The sequence below is a fragment of the Pelodiscus sinensis genome, chromosome 4, assembly GCF_052426305.1.
Source record: "Pelodiscus sinensis isolate ZL-2025 chromosome 4, ASM5242630v1, whole genome shotgun sequence".
In the NCBI taxonomy this organism is placed as follows: Eukaryota; Metazoa; Chordata; order Testudines; family Trionychidae; genus Pelodiscus; species Pelodiscus sinensis.
The window spans coordinates 70,984,852-71,004,091 of record NC_143055.1 but is presented as its reverse complement, the minus strand read 5'-3'; the positions used below and the strand labels follow the sequence as shown (position 1 = coordinate 71,004,091).

Sequence of the window (19,240 nt, the reverse complement as noted above, 5' to 3'; positions counted from 1 at the left end):
CCCGGACCCCTTAAAGGGGCACGGGCTGGCTACGGTGCCCGTGCCAGGTGCAAGCCTGCCAGCACCCAGCTAGCAGACCCTGCACCTGGCACGGCACAGAGCCACCCACCCGATGCCCCCCAGCCCACCCCCTCTTGCCGGGACCAGGCTGGCGGCTCCCGGGAGCTTGCCCTGGACCGCAAGAGGCGGGCACCTTCCTGGGCTAGTGCGGACATCGTGGACCTCGTCCACGATCTCCGCACTAGGCACAGGAAAGTGGCCGTCTAGGGCAGGAGAGCTGCCAGCCTGGCCACCCAGGACCAGGTGTGCATGAAAATCAAGGGGGTCCACTGAGACCCCCGACACTGAGCCCTGAGCTTACAATGGCCGTCCTGGGTCAGACCAAAGGTCCATCTAGCCCAGTAGCCTGTCTGCCGACAGCGGCCAACCCTAGGGACCCTGGAGGGGATGGACCGAAGACAGTGACCAAGCCATTTGTCTCGTGCCATCCCTCTCCAGCCTTCCACAAACTTTGGGCAGGGACACCACTCCTACCCTCTGGCTAATAGGACTCCATGGCCCCAACCTCCATGACTTTATCTCACTTCCCTTTAAACTCTGTTCTAGTTGTAGCCTTCACAGCCTCCTGCAGCAAGGAGTTCCACAGGTTAACTATTTGCTTTGTCAAGAAGAACAACTTTCTCTTACTAGTTTCAAGCCTGCTACCCATTCCTTTCCTTTGGTGTCCTCTAGTCCTTCTTTATGGGAACTCAGGAAGAACTTTTCTGAATGCACCCTCTCCACCCAACCCCTGCTTTTAGAGACCTCTATCCTGTCCCCTCTCCGTCTCCTCTTTTCTAAGCTGAACAGTCCCAGTCTCTGTAGCCTTTCTTCATCTGGGACCTGTTCCCAACCCCTGATCATGTTAGTTGCCCTCCCCTCTCCCAGCCTCTCTCTTCCCCTCTCCCACCTCCTTTTCCCAGTCTCCCCCAGTTTTGTTCAATAAAGACAGAGTCAATGTTGGAAGAAACGTTATCTTTATTTTGTACATCAATAAGAAGGGGGGCTAGGGAAGGGTAAGTGGAAGGAGGTGAGGGAGGAATGGGGTACGAGCCCCCGATGGGGAGGACTGGGCTGGCTCTGCGGGCTTCTGGGGGTGGAAGCTCTCCTGCAGCCCCCCAATTACTCCCTCTCCCCAGATGGCAGCCTGCGGCAAGTGCAGCCGGGCTGATGGCCGAGTGGTGTGATGTGCCCAGTGTGGGCACTCAGGGCACTCCAAGCCAGAACTTCTTTGCAAGCGGGGCACCCCTTAGAACTGTGTGTCCGGGGTGGGGGTCGGGACCCTTTAAGCGCAGCCCTCGGCTAGCCTGAGACAGCATCTCCATGCTCTAAGTCCTCCTTTTATGCCCTGCCGGCACTGCTTCCGGCCATCCTTAAGCCCTGTTCAGAGTCCACTCAATGTGGACTTACTAGTTCGAACTAGCAAAACGCTAGTTCGAACTAGTTTTTAGTTCTAGATGCGTTAGTTCGAACTAGCTTAGTTCGAATTAACTAATTCGAACTAAGTTAGTTCGAACTAGCGCTGTAGTGTAGACGTACCCATAGTTCCAATTTTGAAATGCACAAGAGCCCCAGCGTCCCCCACTGACCCTGGGTTCCATGTGGCGCTGCCACTTTGAAATGCCACGTGGAGGTGGGGTCAGCTGGGGACTCCCCAGCTGATCTCAGGCTCTGATCAGCATTTCAAAGTGGCAGCCGCGTGAAGCCCAGGATCAGCTGGAGACTCCCCAGCTGACTCCAGGTTCTGCAGAAATGCCACAGGGAGCCCGGGGATAGCTAGAGAGTCCCCAGCTAGGAAGTCTCCTCCATGGCATTTCAAAGTGGCAGTGCCACACGGAGCTGAGGTACGGGCTCCATGCGGTGTTGCTGCTTTGAAGTATCCCCTCTTCCCCACCACTTTACTACCTCTATCTGAGGTGTCGCAAGGATCGTGGAGCCAGGAGGGTCCCACACTCCCTGCAGAGCTTCTGCTTTTGAACTGTAGCAAGAGCCATGCAGGGCTTTTGCTGTAGTTCAAAGGCGGAGGCGCTCTTGTAGATTAATCAAATAGTTGATGGATATCCCATCGACTATTTGAATAGTTAATTAATCTAAATTTAACATTCCTAATATTGTCAATCATATTTCTGTCTCTATGCTAATTGTGCAGTCTAAGTGCATTTTATCATTGCATTCTGGAAAACAGAATCCAAGCAGCCATTCCATAGTGCTTTAACAAAGAGTAGGGTTGAAGGATTTAACCACAGAACAACATTATCAATTTGTTAGGAAAAATGAGAGAGATAAGGTGGGTGGGTTGGTATCTTTCCTTGGGCCACCTTTTGTTGGGGAAAGAGATAAGCTTTCAAGTTTACATGGAGTTGTGTTCGCTCAAAAGCTTGCATCTTTCACCAACAGATGGTCCAATAAAAGACATTACCTCACGTACTTTGTCTCTCTAAGATTCTGGGACAAACATGGCTACAACACTGCAAATAACCAGGGAAAATCTCACTGAATCCACTGGTAGATATTACTTTATCTACTATATTTCTAGTTATTAGAAATGGATTTTATATATGGAGATAGAAATATACCGAATTAACCAAAATTAAAATGAGATAAAGGAACACCACAAATAATATAATACTATATCAACTATATTTTCATTGTCTCAGAGTGGTCTCCATGTTAGTCTGTATCTTTAAACACAAATAGTCCTGTAGCACTCTAGAGACTAACAAAAATATATATAGTATAGTATTTTATAGTATTTCTAATCACAGAAACTAAATGGTAGTGCAATGTTTTTCTATTTTTAGAATATGTTGTATTTGTATTTTGTATATTTAGAATATATTTATCTCTGTCTATAAACTAATTTATAACTGTCTTTAATACAAAACCTGTTTACCTGTGGTAAAAATAAAAAACAAATTTGAAGAGGAAATTCCTTATAAAGAAACCATTTTTAAACTCTATAAGTCAAACCATAGACTGTACTTTCTATTTCAGTGAATGGAGGCACTTTGATTGTGATTGTGTTACATTTTAAAATTCCTTAATAATATAAAAGAACAGACTGAAATGCTGCTTAAAAATACAGCAAAAATTGAGTGTTTTAATGTTAGGTTTCTTGAGTTTCTAAGCACCAAGTGCACAGAACTTGTTGTGGCTTCCAGGACTAATGTCCCTTCTGTAGGCATTCCAGACAGTGGCAGTTTGCTGAAACATGAGTTCAGTTACCAAATATAGAATGAGTGGAGTAAGAATACATACTCACACAGGACAGATGTAATTCACAGGCCACAGTCGCCTCAATGCTTACTGAGGACCAAGTAATCTTAAGTGAATAGTTAAAACAACTTACAGCTTTCTTAAACGAAGAAAGAAAAAGCAACGTTTCCTGAAATTAATTATATGTGAGACTCTTCAAACTGGCCTAACATATATAAGGTCTGTACCTAGTTATTTTTTGTGTGTGAAATCAATTATTTGTTTTCAGGGAATAGTAGTTCAGAGTTTCAAAATCTATCGCAAAATAAGTATTTATTTGTTTTTGAAATCCCATTAGAAATTCCCTTAACTCTGTTACTTGTTTGAACAGACTGTGATTTATTTTTATTTTTTTAATCTATCATTTTTTGGCACATTCCTTACAAATGTTTAAATGCTTGCATTTTTTCTTATTATTTCTCTTTTCATTACAATGAGGAAGTGATATCTTTAAAAGTATATTCCATGGTACTCTGTACTTTACTGTATAGTCATTTTAATGTTTTAATCTAAAGATTATTCATGTGTTTTCTAAAAATGTGAAAATTAGTGCCACTATAATATAATATATTTTAATATTTTATTTTACTATGCTAATGGATAGAGCATCTATGATTTTATATACAACAAGATAAATATCAAATTGTACCATGGAAATAATATGTGCACAATATAGCTTCGGAAAAGTTAAACTTTCAAAATAATACATATGCAAAATTTTATTTTCTATATTGTCTTTAAAACAATAAGTACATTAATAATGATGAATACACTCATTAGATAGAAGTGCAAAGCAGAATTATAAATATTTTGTTATCTAACCAAGAGGTGCTAGAAATGGCATTCAATATTTCTAATTATGATCTTACTTGCTATTTGATAGGGTTAGTGCTATTTTGCCTTCATTTAGCTGTGCTTAAAGAAGCAAGTTGTTCTACAGGAATTTTGGATTCCCTGGATTACAGTGAATTTATATATTACAATATAGGTTAAAAATGTACACAAAAATGTTCAAACTTAGATGCCTAGGGATAGACATGTAAATCCATATTCAGGCACCAAAATAAGTAGCCAGATTTTTCAGAAGTAGTGATAACCTGTAGTTTTCATGGGGTACTCAACACCTGTGAAAATCTAGCTGATTATTTAGATGACTAACTACAGGTATCCTACTTCGAAAATTATGATTTTCAGTTATTTGTAAATCATTGTTTTCATCTAACAATTTATAGAATGATGTAAAGCTCAAATAATTGTAGCATATATTCCAAATGTGTGCATTTTACTAGAAAATAACTAGGGATGTGAAATAACTAGCCAGCATGTAACCATTTGGGTAACGGAGAAGCTCATGCTTATTGATCACCCATTTGAAACAGTCTTACATCCTTAGTGCTTACCAGTTCTGGTTAACTGTTGGGGGCTGGAGAAATCCCAGCCTGTGGTGGTCAGTGGGCTGCTCCAGCCTTGAAGGGGGCCTATCACAGACAGGGACTGCTCTCGTTCAGATCATGCCCTGTCCGCAACAAGACTGGGTGGCCCAGAGGCAAGAGCTGCTCCAGCATCCGGAAAAGTCTCTGTCTACAGGGAGCCCAGACCAGACCCACTGTGGACAGGGGTTGCTCCAGGGAGAGATGGGAGCCTGCAACAGCCCCAGATCCAGTGCAGAGGCTGGGAGCTGGAAGTGGCCCCAGCACAGGGCTGGGGCAGGAGTCCTGTAGGTTGAGGACTGCTCCAGCCAGGCTGGACCATTTCCTAGCCTGGATCCCACTTAGCCGGTTAAACAGTTAAATGTTAAGCTAAACTAACATTTAACTGGTTAACCGATTAATTGGGATCTTATATCCCTAAAACTAACTATTCTCTGTTATGCTGAAAGGCAAAGGATTACACTCTTCCCTAAGACGTAGCTCAGGGTGGGTATGTCTACACTTGCACCCTCTTTCGAGAGAGGAATGCAAATGAAGACAGTCAAAATTGCAAATGAAGCTTGGATTTAAATATCCCGTGCTTAATTTGCATATTTGTGTTATGACACTATTTCGAAATAGCGCTATTTTGAAATAATAGACGATGTTAAGACGCGGTTATTTCAAGAGAGAACCCTTCTCTCGAAATAACTCTTATTCCTCATACAATGAGGTTTACCAGTTATTTCAAGAGAAGGGTTTTCTCTCGAAATAACCGTATCTTAACAGCGTCTGTTATTTCGAAATAGCGTTATTTCAAAATAGCACCGTAATGTGAATATGCAAATGAAGCATGGGATATTTAAATCAGGCTTCATTTGCAATTTCAAATGTCTTAATTTGCATCCTTCTCTCGAAAGAGGGTGCAAGTATAGACATACTCAGTATGTCTACACTACAGAGTTTTTCTCAGAAAAAGGCGTTTTTTTCTGGAAAAATACTTCAATTACGTCCACACTGCAATCGCGTTCTTTCAAAAAAAATTGAATTCTATGAGGAAGAAGCCTTTTTCCAAAAGAGCTCTTTTGGAGAAAGGCGTGTGTGGACAGGGAGCAGGGAGTTCTTTCACAAGAAGAGGAAAGAGGAAAAAGCATAGGTGCCCTGATGGCCGTTCCACCCATAGTAATCACAGGTTACATGCGAGATTGCGTCCATTCAGTGTGGACGCTATCTGTCGAAAAAGCAGATCATTTTTTTAGTGTGCTTTGGCAGTTTGGACGCGCTCTTTCGGAAGAAGTTTTTTCAGAAGATCTCTTCCAGAAAAGCTTCTTCCGAAAGAAGCCAGCAGTCTAGACATAGTGATACAACAGAATAGCATAGGGTGAAAGTCAGGACAATTTGGCTTATAATGTTACATTTCACATTGAGATATAAGCTACAATAGGAAGAAGAAAGCAAATCAGATTCAGGTTTTTTTTAATCAGAATCAGATTATGCTTGTGATGCACAATATGATTTAAAGCAACAAATTATCCACACAAAGTAGCATATTTATTTCATTTAATATGACATTTTTAAAAATTACTAAAAATTGTTCCATACACACAAATTCTCCAAATTTAATTCTTGATTCCCTGGTATTCATGCAGCTGCCTTAACAGCTGAGTCTCTAGATCAGATGATCTGCTGGAGTTCATTTTCTAAAATTGCTAAATTGTAGCTAATTATGTCGTGCATATACTTTTTAAAATTTTGTTGAGACTATATTGCCATGATTGCTAGATTTGTTTCCTGGTAAGTAGGGATAAAGGGAACAAGACAACCTAATTAATGCAGAAAGAACAGATATCTAGAGAGGGATACACTACTCCAAGAATTCAATCAGTCAGTCAAACAGCTAATAAATATCTATTGGGTAAGCCCCAGTGAAGTAACTAGAAGTAATTGGAGCTTGCATGAGTAATGTAAAATACATCCAAGTGCATCTCTCAAGCCAGATAGCTTTGAAGAAATGGAATAGAGCATACTGTGAACATACAGAGGTTTAAACAATTTAGTTTTAAGAAATTAAACTCCCCTGGAAATGAGGCCACATATATGATCCTTATAATCAGGGATATTTAAAATACTGTTATTCAGCTGAATTAATATTCAGCAGAAGCAGTTATCATTCCATATGTCACTGATGCAACATCCAGGAAATCAAACACGCTTCAACTCATGGAACTTAGTGTATATTATTCTGTTTGGGAATGGGTTTTATTACTGTTCCACCTATGAACAAGCAAGGAATGAGATGCTTAAAAATGCTGTGGAAAAACTGAGGGTAGTTAGAGACAATTTTGTCTTTTTACCGAAGCTGAATAAATGAATCACACTCTTTCAATGCTGCTTTACCATATCTGTAGTACATGGTAATCTGATATTCCAGTGATTTAAAAATGATCAGAGTATATTATAATGCTACCAAGGAACATAAATGTTCCATCAGCAGAGAAGGACATGAAAAATTAACAACCAGGAGACAATCATAAACAAAATAATAATAAATTTATATTATTAAACAGAAGTCAGAATGACAGTTCTAATCAAGGGAACACAAGCGACTCCTACTTATTGAGAATCTAATACTAATAATTTGCTTAAATCACTTCACCATCCTGAAGTAATTTGATATTGCAATATGTTATGATTTTGAAAGGAATTTTTTGGGGGAGGAAAGCAGTGCAGGTATATTATGAAATGACCATGAACCTAAACAATAGAATGGGTAAAATTAATAGGAACCAATACATCACTGAAAATAATTTGGAGGTTTTGAGTTTGTGTTACCCAACATGCAGAGGAAATACAAAACAAACTTTTAAAAATTCATAAAAGGACTACATGTAGAGAAGAGGTGGGCAATAATTTTTGATAGGAGCCACTCCAAGAATTTGGTAATTGGTCAAGGGCTGTACGCTTCCATGATATTAATGGAGGGGGTGTAGGGTCTGGGATGGAAGTTAGGTACAGGAGAAGATTTGAATATGGGATTGGGGGCAGGAAGGGGTGTGGGGTCTAGGAGGGAGTTTGGTTAAAGGAGAGGGTTGTCACCTGAGACAGGAGATTGGGATATACTGGAGAGGATTTTGACTTGGGGGAAGGGTACTGGAAGGCGTGCAGAGGATTTGGGTTGTGACCTGAGAAAGGGGGTTGGTCACGTGGGAGGGTGTTGTGATCTGGGTCATGAGTTTTGGAGTGTGGGAGGGGATGGGGTGCCAGATGCAGGCTCTGGGCAGGAGGTGCTTACCATAGATGACTCCCAACCAGCAGTCAAACGGTACCCTTGGGCAGGCTCCCTGCGTGCTGTACCCGAACATGCCAGTCAAAATGGCCGGCTGCTGGGGTCATTGTGTGCGTCTCTGCATGGTGCACGTTATGAAGGGAGATGGGCAGCAGGTCTCCACATGCTGCATGCACCTGCAAGCAGTCTGACCATCAGGATCTGTCAGGATTGTGCTGGGAGTGAGGGCAGCCAATGAGATCATGCTGCGCAGAGACACACATACTGGCCCCAGCAGCTTTGAGTGGCATGTGGAGCTGCAGCAGGCAAGGAGCCTGCTCAAAGGTCTCACTGGACCGGAAGACATTGGCAGCTGAGAATACAGTGTCCAATATGTGGCAGGCTGCTGCCGGCCCACAGGGCATATTTTTCCCATCCGTGATGTAGAGGACCCACTTCTGAAACACTTAGGGTATGTCTACACTACAAAGTTAATTTGAACTAACAACCGTTAGTTCGAATTAACTTTGATAGGCGCTACACATGCAAACCGCTAGTTCGAACTTAATTGGAACTAGCGGAGCGCTTAATTCGAACTAGGTAAACCTCATTCTACGAGGACTAACGCCTAGTTCGAATTAAGGAGTTCGAATTAAGGGCTGTGTAGCCACTTAATTCGAACTAGTGGGAGGCTAACCCTCCCCAGGTTGCCCTGGTGGCCACTCTGGACACCACCAGGGAAACTCTTCTGCTCCCCTCCCGGCCCCAGAGCCCTTAAAGGGGCACAGTCTGGCTACGGTGCCCGTGCCAGGTGCAAGCCTGCCAGCACCCAGCCAGCAGACCCTGCACCTGGCAAGGCACGAGCCAGCCACCCGCTGCCACCCAGCCCTCCGCCTCTTCCCAGGACCAGGCTGGCAGCTCCAAGGAGCCTCCCCAAGGCCGCAAGAGGCAGGCGCCCGCCTGGTGCAGTGCAGAGATCGTGGACCTCATCCAGATTTGGGGGGAGGCCTCCAACGTCCACGACCTCCACACTAGGCACAGGAAAGTGGCCGTCTAGGGCAGGATAGCTGCCAGCCTGGCCACCAAAGGCCACATTCGAATCCAGGAGCAGGTTTGCGTGAAAATCAAGGTGGTCCAGTGAGACCCCCGACCCTGAGCTTAAAATTTAAGAACATAAGAACGGCTGTACTGGGTCAGAAAAAAGGTCCATCTAACCCTGTAGCCTCTTTGCGGACAGCGACGAACACCAGCTACCCCGGAGGGGATAGACTGAAGACAATGACCAAGCCATTTGGGTATGTCTACACTACAGCACTAATTTGAACTAACTTAATTCGAATTAGTTAATTCAAACTAAGCTAATTCGAACTAGTGCATCTAGACCTAAAAACTAGTTCGAATTAGCGTTTTGCTAATTCAAACTAGCATGTCCACATTGAGTGGACCCTGAACCGAGGTTAAGGATAGCCGGAAGCAGTGCCGGCAGGGCATCAGATTAGGACGTAGAGCGTGGAGCTGCTGTCTCAGGCTAGCCGAGGGCTGTGCTTAAAGGGTCCTGACCTCCACTCCAGACAGATAGTTATCAGGGTTCCCCGCTCGCTTGTCTAACTCGATGAGGGACAGCAAAGCAGTCCTGTCTTGGAGCGCCCTGAATGCCCACACTCGGCACATCACAGCACTCAGCCATCAGCCCGGCTGCACTTGCCGCAGGCTGCCATCCGGGGGAGGTTAATCGGGGGGCTGCGGGAGAGGAGCCCGCAGAGCCACCGCAGTCCTCCCCATCGGGGGCTCGTACCCCATTCCTCCCTCACCTCCTTCCACTTACCCCTCCCTAGCCCCCCTTCCTGATGTACAAAATAAAGGACACGTGTGTTCAAAAATAGAAACTCTCTTTATTTAACAAAACTCGGGGAGACTGAGAAAAGGAGGTGGAAGAGGGGAAGAGAGAGGGTGGGAGAGGGGAGGGCAACTAAAATGATCAGGGGTTTGGAACAGGTCCCATATGAAGAGAGGCTAAAAAGACTGGGACTTCTCAGCTTAGAAAAGAGGAGACTGAGGGGGGATATGATAAAGGTCTATAAAAGCACGAGTTGTGTGGAGAGGGTGCATAAAGAAAAGTTCTTCATTAGTTCCCATAATAGAAGGACTAGAGGACACCAAATGAAATGAATGGGTAGCAGGCTTCAAACTAATAACAGAAAGTTCTTCTTCACAAAGCAAATAATCAACCTGTGGAACTCCTTGCTGCAGGAGGCTGTGAAGGCTAGAACTAGAACAGAGTTTAAAGAGAAGTTAGATAAATTCATGGAGGCTGGGTCCATGTAGTGCTATTAGCCAGGGGATAGAAATGGTGTCCCTGGCCTCTGTTTGTGGAAGGCTGGAGATGGATGGCACAAGACAAATGGTTTGGTCATTGTCTTCGGTCCATCCCTTCCGGGGTAGCTGGTGTTGGCCGCTGTCGGCAGATAGGATACTGGGCTAGATAGACCTTTGGTCTGACCCAGTACGGCCGTTCTAAGCTCAGGACTCAGGGTCGGAGGTCTCACTGGACCACCTTGATTTTCATGCACACCTGTTCCTGGGTGGCCAGGCTGGCAGCTATCCTGCCCTAGATGGCCACTTTCCTGTGCCTAGTGTGGAAGTCGTGGATGAGGTCCACGATGTCCGCACTAGACTAGGTGGGTGCCCATCTCTTGCGGCCCTGGGCAGCCTCCTGGGAGCCGCCAGCCTGGGTGGCAGCGGGTGGCTGGCTCATGCCGTGCCAGGTGCGGATGGCTGGCTCATGCCGTGCCAGGTGCAGGGTCCGTAGCCAGACCGTGCCCTTTTAAGGGCTCCGGGGCCGGGAGGGGGGCAGAAGAGTTTCTCTGGTGGTGCCCAGAGTGGCCACCAGGGAAAGCTGGGGAGGGCTAGCCTCCCACTAGTTCGAATTAAGTGGCTACACAGCCCTTAATTTGAACTACTTAATTCGAACAAGGCGTTAGTCCTCGTAGAATGAGGTTTACCTAGTTCGAATTAAGCGCTCCGCTAGTTCGAATTAAGTTTGAACTAGCGGTTTGCCTGTGTAGCACCTATCAAAGTTAATTCGAACTAACGTTTGTGAGTTCGAATTAACTTTGTAGTGTAGACATACCCTTTGTCTCGTGCCATCATTCTCCAGCCTTCCACAAACAGAGGCCAGGGAAACCGTTCCTACCCCCTGGCTAATAGCACTCCATGGACCAAACCTCCATTACTTTATCTAACTTCTCTTTAAACTCTGTTATAGTTCTAGCCTTCACAGCATCCTATGGCAAGGAGTTCCACAGGTTGACTATGTGCTGTGTGAAGAAGAACTTTTGCTTATTAGTTTTAAACCTGCTGTCCATTCATTTCATTTGTTGTCCTCTAGTCCTTCTATTATGGGAGCTAATGAAGAACTTTTCTTTATGCACCCTCTCCACACCAATCATGATTTTATAGACCTCTATTATATCCCCCCTCAGTCTCCTCTGTTCCAAACTGAAAAGTCCCAGTCACTGTAGCCTCTCCTCACATGGGATCTGTTCCAAACCTCTGATCATTTTAGTTGCCCTTTTCAGAACCCTATCCAAGGCCAAAATATCTTTTCTGAGGTGAGGAGATCACATCTGTACACAGTACTGAAGATGTGGGTGTACCATAGTTTAATACTTCCCATCCTCCTTCTTCCCCTGGCTTCCCCCTTCAAGCTCCCTCCTCACAGGTTTTCCCCTCCCCTCTCCCACCCTCTCTCTTCCCCTCTCCCCAGATGTTAATCCCCCCCTCCAATTTTGTTAAATAAAGAGAGTTTCTATTTTTGAACATGTGTCCTCTATTTTTTACATTAGGAAGGCGGAGTAGGGAGGGGTAAGTGGAAGGAGATGAGGGAGGAATGGGGTACGAGCCCCTGATGGGGAGGACTGGGGTGGCTCTGCGGGCTCTTCGGGGTCAAAGCTCTCCTGCAGGGTCTCCTGGATCCTGACAGCCCTCCGATTGTCCCCCCGGATGGCAGCCTGCAGCAATTGCAGCCTGGCTGATGGCCAAGTACTGTGATGTGCTGAGTGTGGGAACTCACGGCACTCCAAGACAGGACCGCTTTGCTGTCCCTCATCGAGGGAGACAAGCAAGCGGGGAACCCTGAGAACTGTCTGTCCGGGGTGGGGGTCACGTCCCTTTAAGCACAGACCTCGGCTAGCCTGAGACAGCCGCTCTACACTCTAAGTCCGTGGTCGTCAACAGGTCGATCGTGATCGACTGGTCTATCTGAGGCCTTGACTAGTCGATCGCGAGGTGTCCTGTCCACCCCGCCCCCATTTCGCTCCCACCCCCAAGAAGCCCCACTACTTACCTGATGTGAAAATGGAGGTAGTGTAGGCTTCCCGGGGATGGACAGAAGTCCCGCAGCTTAACGCTACTTCCAGCAATTCCGGAAGTAGCACTAGCTGCTCTGCCGGGTGTACTGAGGGAGGGAGCATCGGCTCCCTGCACCACACAGGAGGGGTGAGTCAGCCCTGGGGGAGGCGCGCGCGCGGGGTTTCCTGTGCTGGGGGGTTGGCCTCCGGGGCAGGTGTGCGCGCGCGGGGCTTCCCTGCGCTGCGGGTGGGTCGGCCCCGGGGCAGGCACGTGCTGCTTTCCCTCTGGGGGCGGGGGAATCCTGGGAGGAGGCAGATACAGGGGACTCTCTGCCTCCACTGGCACCCCACTCCCCAGCCCCCTCTCCCAAGCCACAGAACTCTGTCCCCACTCCCCTAACTCTGTCCCCACTCCCCTGTCCTCACTCCCTTAACTCTGTCCCCACTCCCCTGTCCCCAGCTACAGAACTCTGTCCCTATTCCTGTCCCCACTGGCACCCTGTCCCCAGCTGCAGAAACCTGTCCCCACTGGCACTCTGTCCCCTGCTGCAGAACCCTGTCCTCTGCCCTCTCAGCACCCTGTTCCCTCTACCCTGCCCCCAGCCGCAGAACTCTGTCCCCACAAAATGTATAATTATAAATGCTTCATTTTAGATTTAAATAGCATGAATAAAAAACAGACCATTTATTTCATAACTATAAACACGTGATTTTAATTTTATACATCGCAGAATTTAAAAATAAACTGTTTATCAGAGTAAGTAAGGGCTGAGGATAGCAAATGATGGACAGGAGGAGAATAGAGAGGGCGAGGCTTCAAGAAAGGGGTGGGGCTTTAAAAAGGGGCGGGGCTTCAAGGAAGGGGCGGGGTGGTAGATCTTCGCCTGTTCGGAGATTTAAAAAGTGATCTTGGGGGTAAAAAGGTTGGAGACCACTACTCTAAGTCGTAACCTGATGCCCTGCTGGCACTGCTTCCGGCCAGCCTTAACTTCGGTTCAGGGTCTACTCAATGTGGACATGCTAGTTCGAATTAGCAAAACGCTAATTCAAACTAGTTTTTAAGTTTAGATGCACTAATTCGAATTAGGTTAGTTAGAATTAGTGCTGTAGTGTAGACATACCCTTACTTTGTAACCAGCCTGCTCTTGCTCAGTGTCAGTCTGACCCATTATAACTCAATGTGAATGATCATGTTACAAATAATTCTTACACCATTAGGATTTGATTTTTCCCACTTGCTTTTGTATCCTGTCATTTGTAAATAGTGAATTTACAGTTACACTACACAAGCATATAAAGTGTTTTATTGTCACACTCCTTATAGAAATTATGTGCATTTTCTTTCAGCATGCAAGACAGAAGGCACGAGCAGGTGGTGCCTCTACCCTTAGTGCGGAAGGATGCTTACTCTGCAGAGAAAAGGGCCCATGAAAACATGTCAGAGGCTTCCTCTTTCCAGGACTTTTTTTATGATTCCCTGTCAGATATACAGGATGGAGAGGTTTCAAATGAGCTATCTGCATTTCTCAGCAAGGAGGAGATAAGTAAAAGCCTTGATCTTGCCAGAGAAGCTATTGCTAACTCAGTGACAGGGGATCCAAATGCAGAGCAGGAGTTCAGTCATCATTTCAACACTTCTTCAAACTCATCAGAATATGCTTCTTCCAGGAAGTCCAAAGTGCAAGAACAAGAAGTTGTGGGAAGGCCTCAACTGGGTAGCCCAAATCCACTATTCAGCACAGCTCAAAGTCTCCCAGAGCAACAGAAACAGCAACCACTCACATCCCATCTGGCAGCAAGCTCGGTCCCTGGGAGGCAAGGCAGCATCTCACCCTTGCTAACAGCTAGCCCCAGCTTTATTCGGAGCCTAAGAAATGCAGAGAGACGTAGTACAGGTACACAAAAGACAAGCCCAAAATCCAAACCAATGTCCCAGGGAGATGCTCCTTTCAAGAACAAGCTGTGTGACAAGGCTGCCATGTTCATTGAGGAACTCTCTTCCATATTTAGAGAAGCAGCAAAGGCAAGAGGCAGGAGTCCTGATGGGGACTCCTCTTCTCCAGACAGTGGATACCTATCCCCTAAAAAGAAACAGTCAGCCATGATAAATGCCTCAGTGAATCAGAGTCCTGTCAAAGCATATCCAGAAACGAAACCTGAAGTACAGTTACCTGAGGCTTGTCGGAATGGAGAGCCCTTCTCTGACAGGAAAAATGTCACTCAAGAAAGTGAAACTGCCTTCCACCACAAGCTCACTAATGCAGGCAGCTATCAGTCTTCAGCTCCTCGATTTACCCAGAAACTCCGGAGCCAGGAAGTGGCTGAGGGAAGCAAGGTGCTGCTGGAGTGCAGAGTTGCTGGAAATCCAACACCTCATGTCAGGTAGGTACATGGCAATTTAAAATGATGACAGACAATGGCTATCATCTTCTAATTTTAATCTCTAGGAGAAAAGTCTCATCATGGATCTGCTCAAGAGTAATGTACAAGAAAATTCTATTAATGCATGCTGTGAGCTAAGTTGTTCTATGAATAAATACATGAAGTAACAGATTTTATCATCATTATCTTGAGTGACCATTCATTATCAGTGGGAAATAGGTCAATGGAGGGATGATAGGAATTACTATAGAGAACTTTCTGGGTGTCTAGCTGATGAGTCTTGCCCACATGCTCAGGGTTTAGCTGATCGCCATATTTGGGGTCGGGAAGGAATTTTCCTCCAGGGTAGATTAGCAGAGGCCCTGGAAGTTTTTAGCCTTCCTCTGTAGCATGGGGTATAGATCACAGCTAGAGGATTCTCTGCATCTTGGGGTCTTCAAAGTATTTGAAGGCTTCAATATCTGAGATATAGGTGAGAGGATTATTCTAGGAGGGGTGGGTGAGATTTTGTGGCCTGCACTGTGCAGGGGGTCAGACTAGATGATCATAATGGTCCCTTCTGACCTTAAAGTCTATGAGTCTATGAGTGGTCCCTTACTCTTTAAATATTTCCATTTCATCTGACAAAGTAGTTTTTTGACTACAAAAGCTTATGTCCAAATAAATCTGTTAGGGTATGTCTACACTACCCCGCTAGTTCGAACTAGCGGGGTAATGTAGGCATACCGCACTTGCAAATGAAGCCCGGGATTTGAATTTCCCGGGCTTCATTTGCATAAGCGGGGAGCCGCCATTTTTAAAACCCCGCTGGTTCGAACCCCGTGCAGCGCAGCTACACGGGGCACGAACTAGGTAGTTCGAACTAGGCTTCCTAGTTCGAACTACCGTTACTCCTCATTTCCATAGGAAGCCTAGTTTGAACTACCTAGTTCGTGCCCCGTGTAGCCGCGCTGCACGGAGTTCGAACCATCGGGGTTTTAAAAATGGCGGCTCCCCGCTTATGCAAATGAAGCCCGGGAAATTCAAATCCCGGGCTTCATTTGCAAGTGCGGTATGCCTACCTTACCCCGCTAGTTCGAACTAGCGGGGTAGTGTAGACATACCCTTAGTCTTTAATGTGTCACAGAACTTTTTGTTTTTATGAGACTAGTGTGTCATCAATGCAAGTAAAGGGGTTCACAATCTGGTCCTTAAATGTTGCATTCACAAAGGCTGTCTACATTGCAGGCTTCTTGCGCAAGAACGACTTGCGGAGCGTCCACACTACAAGCCCATTCTTGTGCAAGAAAGTTTACAGTAGATTGTCTTTCAGTTCTTATTCTCAGAAGATATTAAGATGGTGCCTATATCAAAACATTCCCTCCAGTATGTTGTTGGAATTTTGATGGCCATCCAGAAATATTTACTGTAATAACAATTTCCCAATATTGTTAGCTGTTATTATGAGAGTTTTAAATTTTGTATTTCTAACAGCTAGAGACACAATTATTAGGAGAACTGAACAACATCTCAAAGGAGCTTCCATACTTTAGAAACCAATGGAAGTTGAGAATAATTGCAGCTTGCAGATTCATGCCTTTCTTGGAAAGGTATCTGCCAATATTTTGTCTTTGAGTCAGAAATTAATCAGATGTTTTCTTAAGCATCTTTAGCAAGAAAAGGAAGTGACAGATCAAAGCAGTTATTTTGCAAAAAAAACATGTTTTTGACATGATTTAAACACAATTATTCATTAAAATATTTCAAAGCAGCTGTACTTCTTTAAATTGAAAAGCAAAAGAGAAGGAATAATCTAAACATAGCAGGCCTTAATAAGGAAGGGGATGTGGAAAGGTTTGACACTATAAAGTAAGCTTAGTCTTTGATTTATTTTGGCTTGATTAGAAAGTAGTCATGTTGTATACTATATTAATGTACTAGAGTGAAACAGATCATATAGAACGACGAAAAGTGCTGTGGCACCTTATAGACTAACAGATTTATTGGAGCATAAGCTTTCGTGGGCAAAGACCCACTTCTTCAGATGCATGTCACGTGCATAAATCTGTTAGTCTAGAAGGACTTCTCGTCATTCTTGCAGATTCAGACTAATATGGCTACCCCTCTGATACAGATCATATAGATAAATTGAAAGATTTTACTGAGTTGACTGTTTTTACCAATCCTAGCCAACACTTTAAAATTTTAAAATATAAGTTTAGTCACTAGCCTATGCTATGGGTCCCTATATAAAGAGTATGTACAGTATATGGAATCTCTCTCATGCCAGTAAAATCTATGAAAAGTATATGGCATATAATCCTTAGATGATAAGAAGTTTAGATAACTGCTGAGCAGAACTGGAATCAAACAGCAACCTAAAATGAAATATTATCAGTCCTCCATGAGGATGCAATATTACGATCGCAAAGATACATCATTATATCAACATTATAATATCTCATTGCTATTATTTTATCTAACAGAACAAAGAAGTATCAGGCTTATAGTTACGCTGACCCACAGCTGTGGAGTCATCCATGAAAAATCTACCACAGTTGCAAGATAGATACATATTTTGCATTGCTATTAAATTAATCCAGTCACAGATGTGTACAAAGAAACTTCACATTTGATACTTTTAACTGACTTGCCTTTAAAAAAAATAAATTCCCTTAATATTGTAGTACTCATGAACATGCTTTGGGCAGGGGACTGGACTCATTGACCTCCTGAGGTCTCTTCCAGCCCTAGGATTCTATGGTTCTATGATTACACTTCTGGTTTACCCCCAGTTGATTTTTATGTGGTTGTATCATTGGCTGGTGAGATGTGTTTGTTACTCTTAATCCAAGAAAAATAGCCTCATTAATACTTGATAAGTAACTTCTTTTCATATACTTACATATTACCCTTGCCTCTGTACTTTCCAGTCCAATGTATCTGATGAAGTGGGTTTTACCCACAAAAGCTCATGTCCTAATAAATCTGTTAGCTTCTAAGGTGCCAAAGGACTCCTCATTGTTGTTGTTTTAAATGTCAGCACAATTTCTGGAGTAGGCCATGTGAGGTGCTCATGAAGAATTAAATCATGCTCCTTTGTGTGAATCCCATAGAAACAGTGGCTTTTTCTTTTAATGTGTAAAATGGGATGGTGATTTAAAAGATAGGTGGAAGATTAGGAAAATGTGCCGCACTATGCAATAATTTATTTTCTTAGGACAATCAAATTTTTCATAGGGGCTTATTGTAACCTTATCCACTTTACTGAAGAGGTCACTCTATCACAAGTTAGATAAAGAGAATTTTGACTGATGTGTTTCTTTTTAGTGAATAACACCAGGGGGCAGTATGAAGCTGTTTCAATACATTCATTTAGTTAACAGACATTTCAGGGTGAATCATGAAAGCCATACTATTATACAGTTAGTTATTAAGAACTTGTTGTTAGACACAGGCTACAGCAAAGGTGTAAACCCTCTCAGACTCTGTGAAAGTTTGTCCCTGCAACCAGAGTCCATCTCTAAATCTTGTCCAGTTTTTTTTTTATTAAAACAAATCACAAAGTTGTATTTTAAGTCTCTATTTTAAGATAAATCACAACTATTATACCATAAAACTATCTTAGCATAGTACACTACCAAAGAACTGTACACTGTGCACATAAAATCACTTCACCTCCATCAAGCAACTGTCTTCAGAAAGGAAAATAAAAACTATGTAATAGCATATAGCAACATGATAAAGTAGTTCAAGATAGGTAGGAAAAAATAATGAATCCAGATGAAAATGTAGAAGTAAATTGGAGTAGGCAAAATATGCAATCACTTCATTTACAATGTGTCTACCATTTTCGGGGATATTTCTGCACTAGTATGAGAGAGATATAGGCCCAGATTTTTTTTAATGGATCCCTAAAGTTAGTCTTCCCAAGCCATAATTAGGCACCTAAATAAGAGGCCTGATTTTCTTAAGCGCTATACATCAGGAGATCCTGCTGATCAAATTCTATGAGAATTTCTGGGTATGTATTACCTTTGAAAAATAGACCCCTTATTTGGGATATAAATAAATGGATCGGGGAAGCCTCATTTTGGACACCCATATTTCCAAAATCTTGGATATTAGGAAGAATAAAGGTAGAATGAGTGAAAATTTTCTGACTGGTAGAAACTAAGCATTTCACTATATGAAACTGAAAATGTCCACTAAACTGAAATTTGCTCATAACACTAGGGCCAAACAGCAATATTCTTATGGTAAGTACTATCAATTTTTAGTGACTAAGAGGGTTCAGAAACTTGGTTTTGTATCTCATCTGAAAGGCAGCAAAACCTATAGTATAAAATTCCCCAAAACAGCGGTCAAACTTTTTCAGGTGTGCTCCCCGTTACTAGCAACAGAATCTGTCCATCCTCCCCCACCCATTACTACACAGCCAAGCCTTCCTCAGTGGTGAAGCTTGGGCTGAAGGCAGATCTGGGGAGAGTTGGGGATGGAGAGGAGTTGGTGCTAGAGACAGAGCTGGTCGGGGTAGAGAGGGAATGAGGACAGAAACAGGA

General features: G+C 44.0%; 1 protein-coding gene across 3 annotated transcripts in view; it reads left to right on the top strand.

The window, feature by feature from the left end:
- The first annotated feature begins 3,309 nt into the window (after positions 1-3,309).
- The window catches only part of PALLD (palladin, cytoskeletal associated protein), a 321,744-nt gene continuing 305,813 nt past the window's right edge, over positions 3,310-19,240 (top strand). For 2 of the 3 annotated variants that reach the window (XM_075931129.2, XM_075931128.2), the window contains exons 1-2: positions 3,311-3,474; positions 13,665-14,699. In XM_075931129.2, coding sequence (XP_075787244.1) covers positions 13,666-14,699 — 1,034 coding nt within the window. In that variant the 5' untranslated portion in view covers positions 3,311-3,474; position 13,665. Of the gene's footprint in view, positions 3,475-13,664; positions 14,700-19,240 lie in introns of all 3 variants that reach the window. The other variant, XM_014574906.4, reaches the window with a different exon arrangement.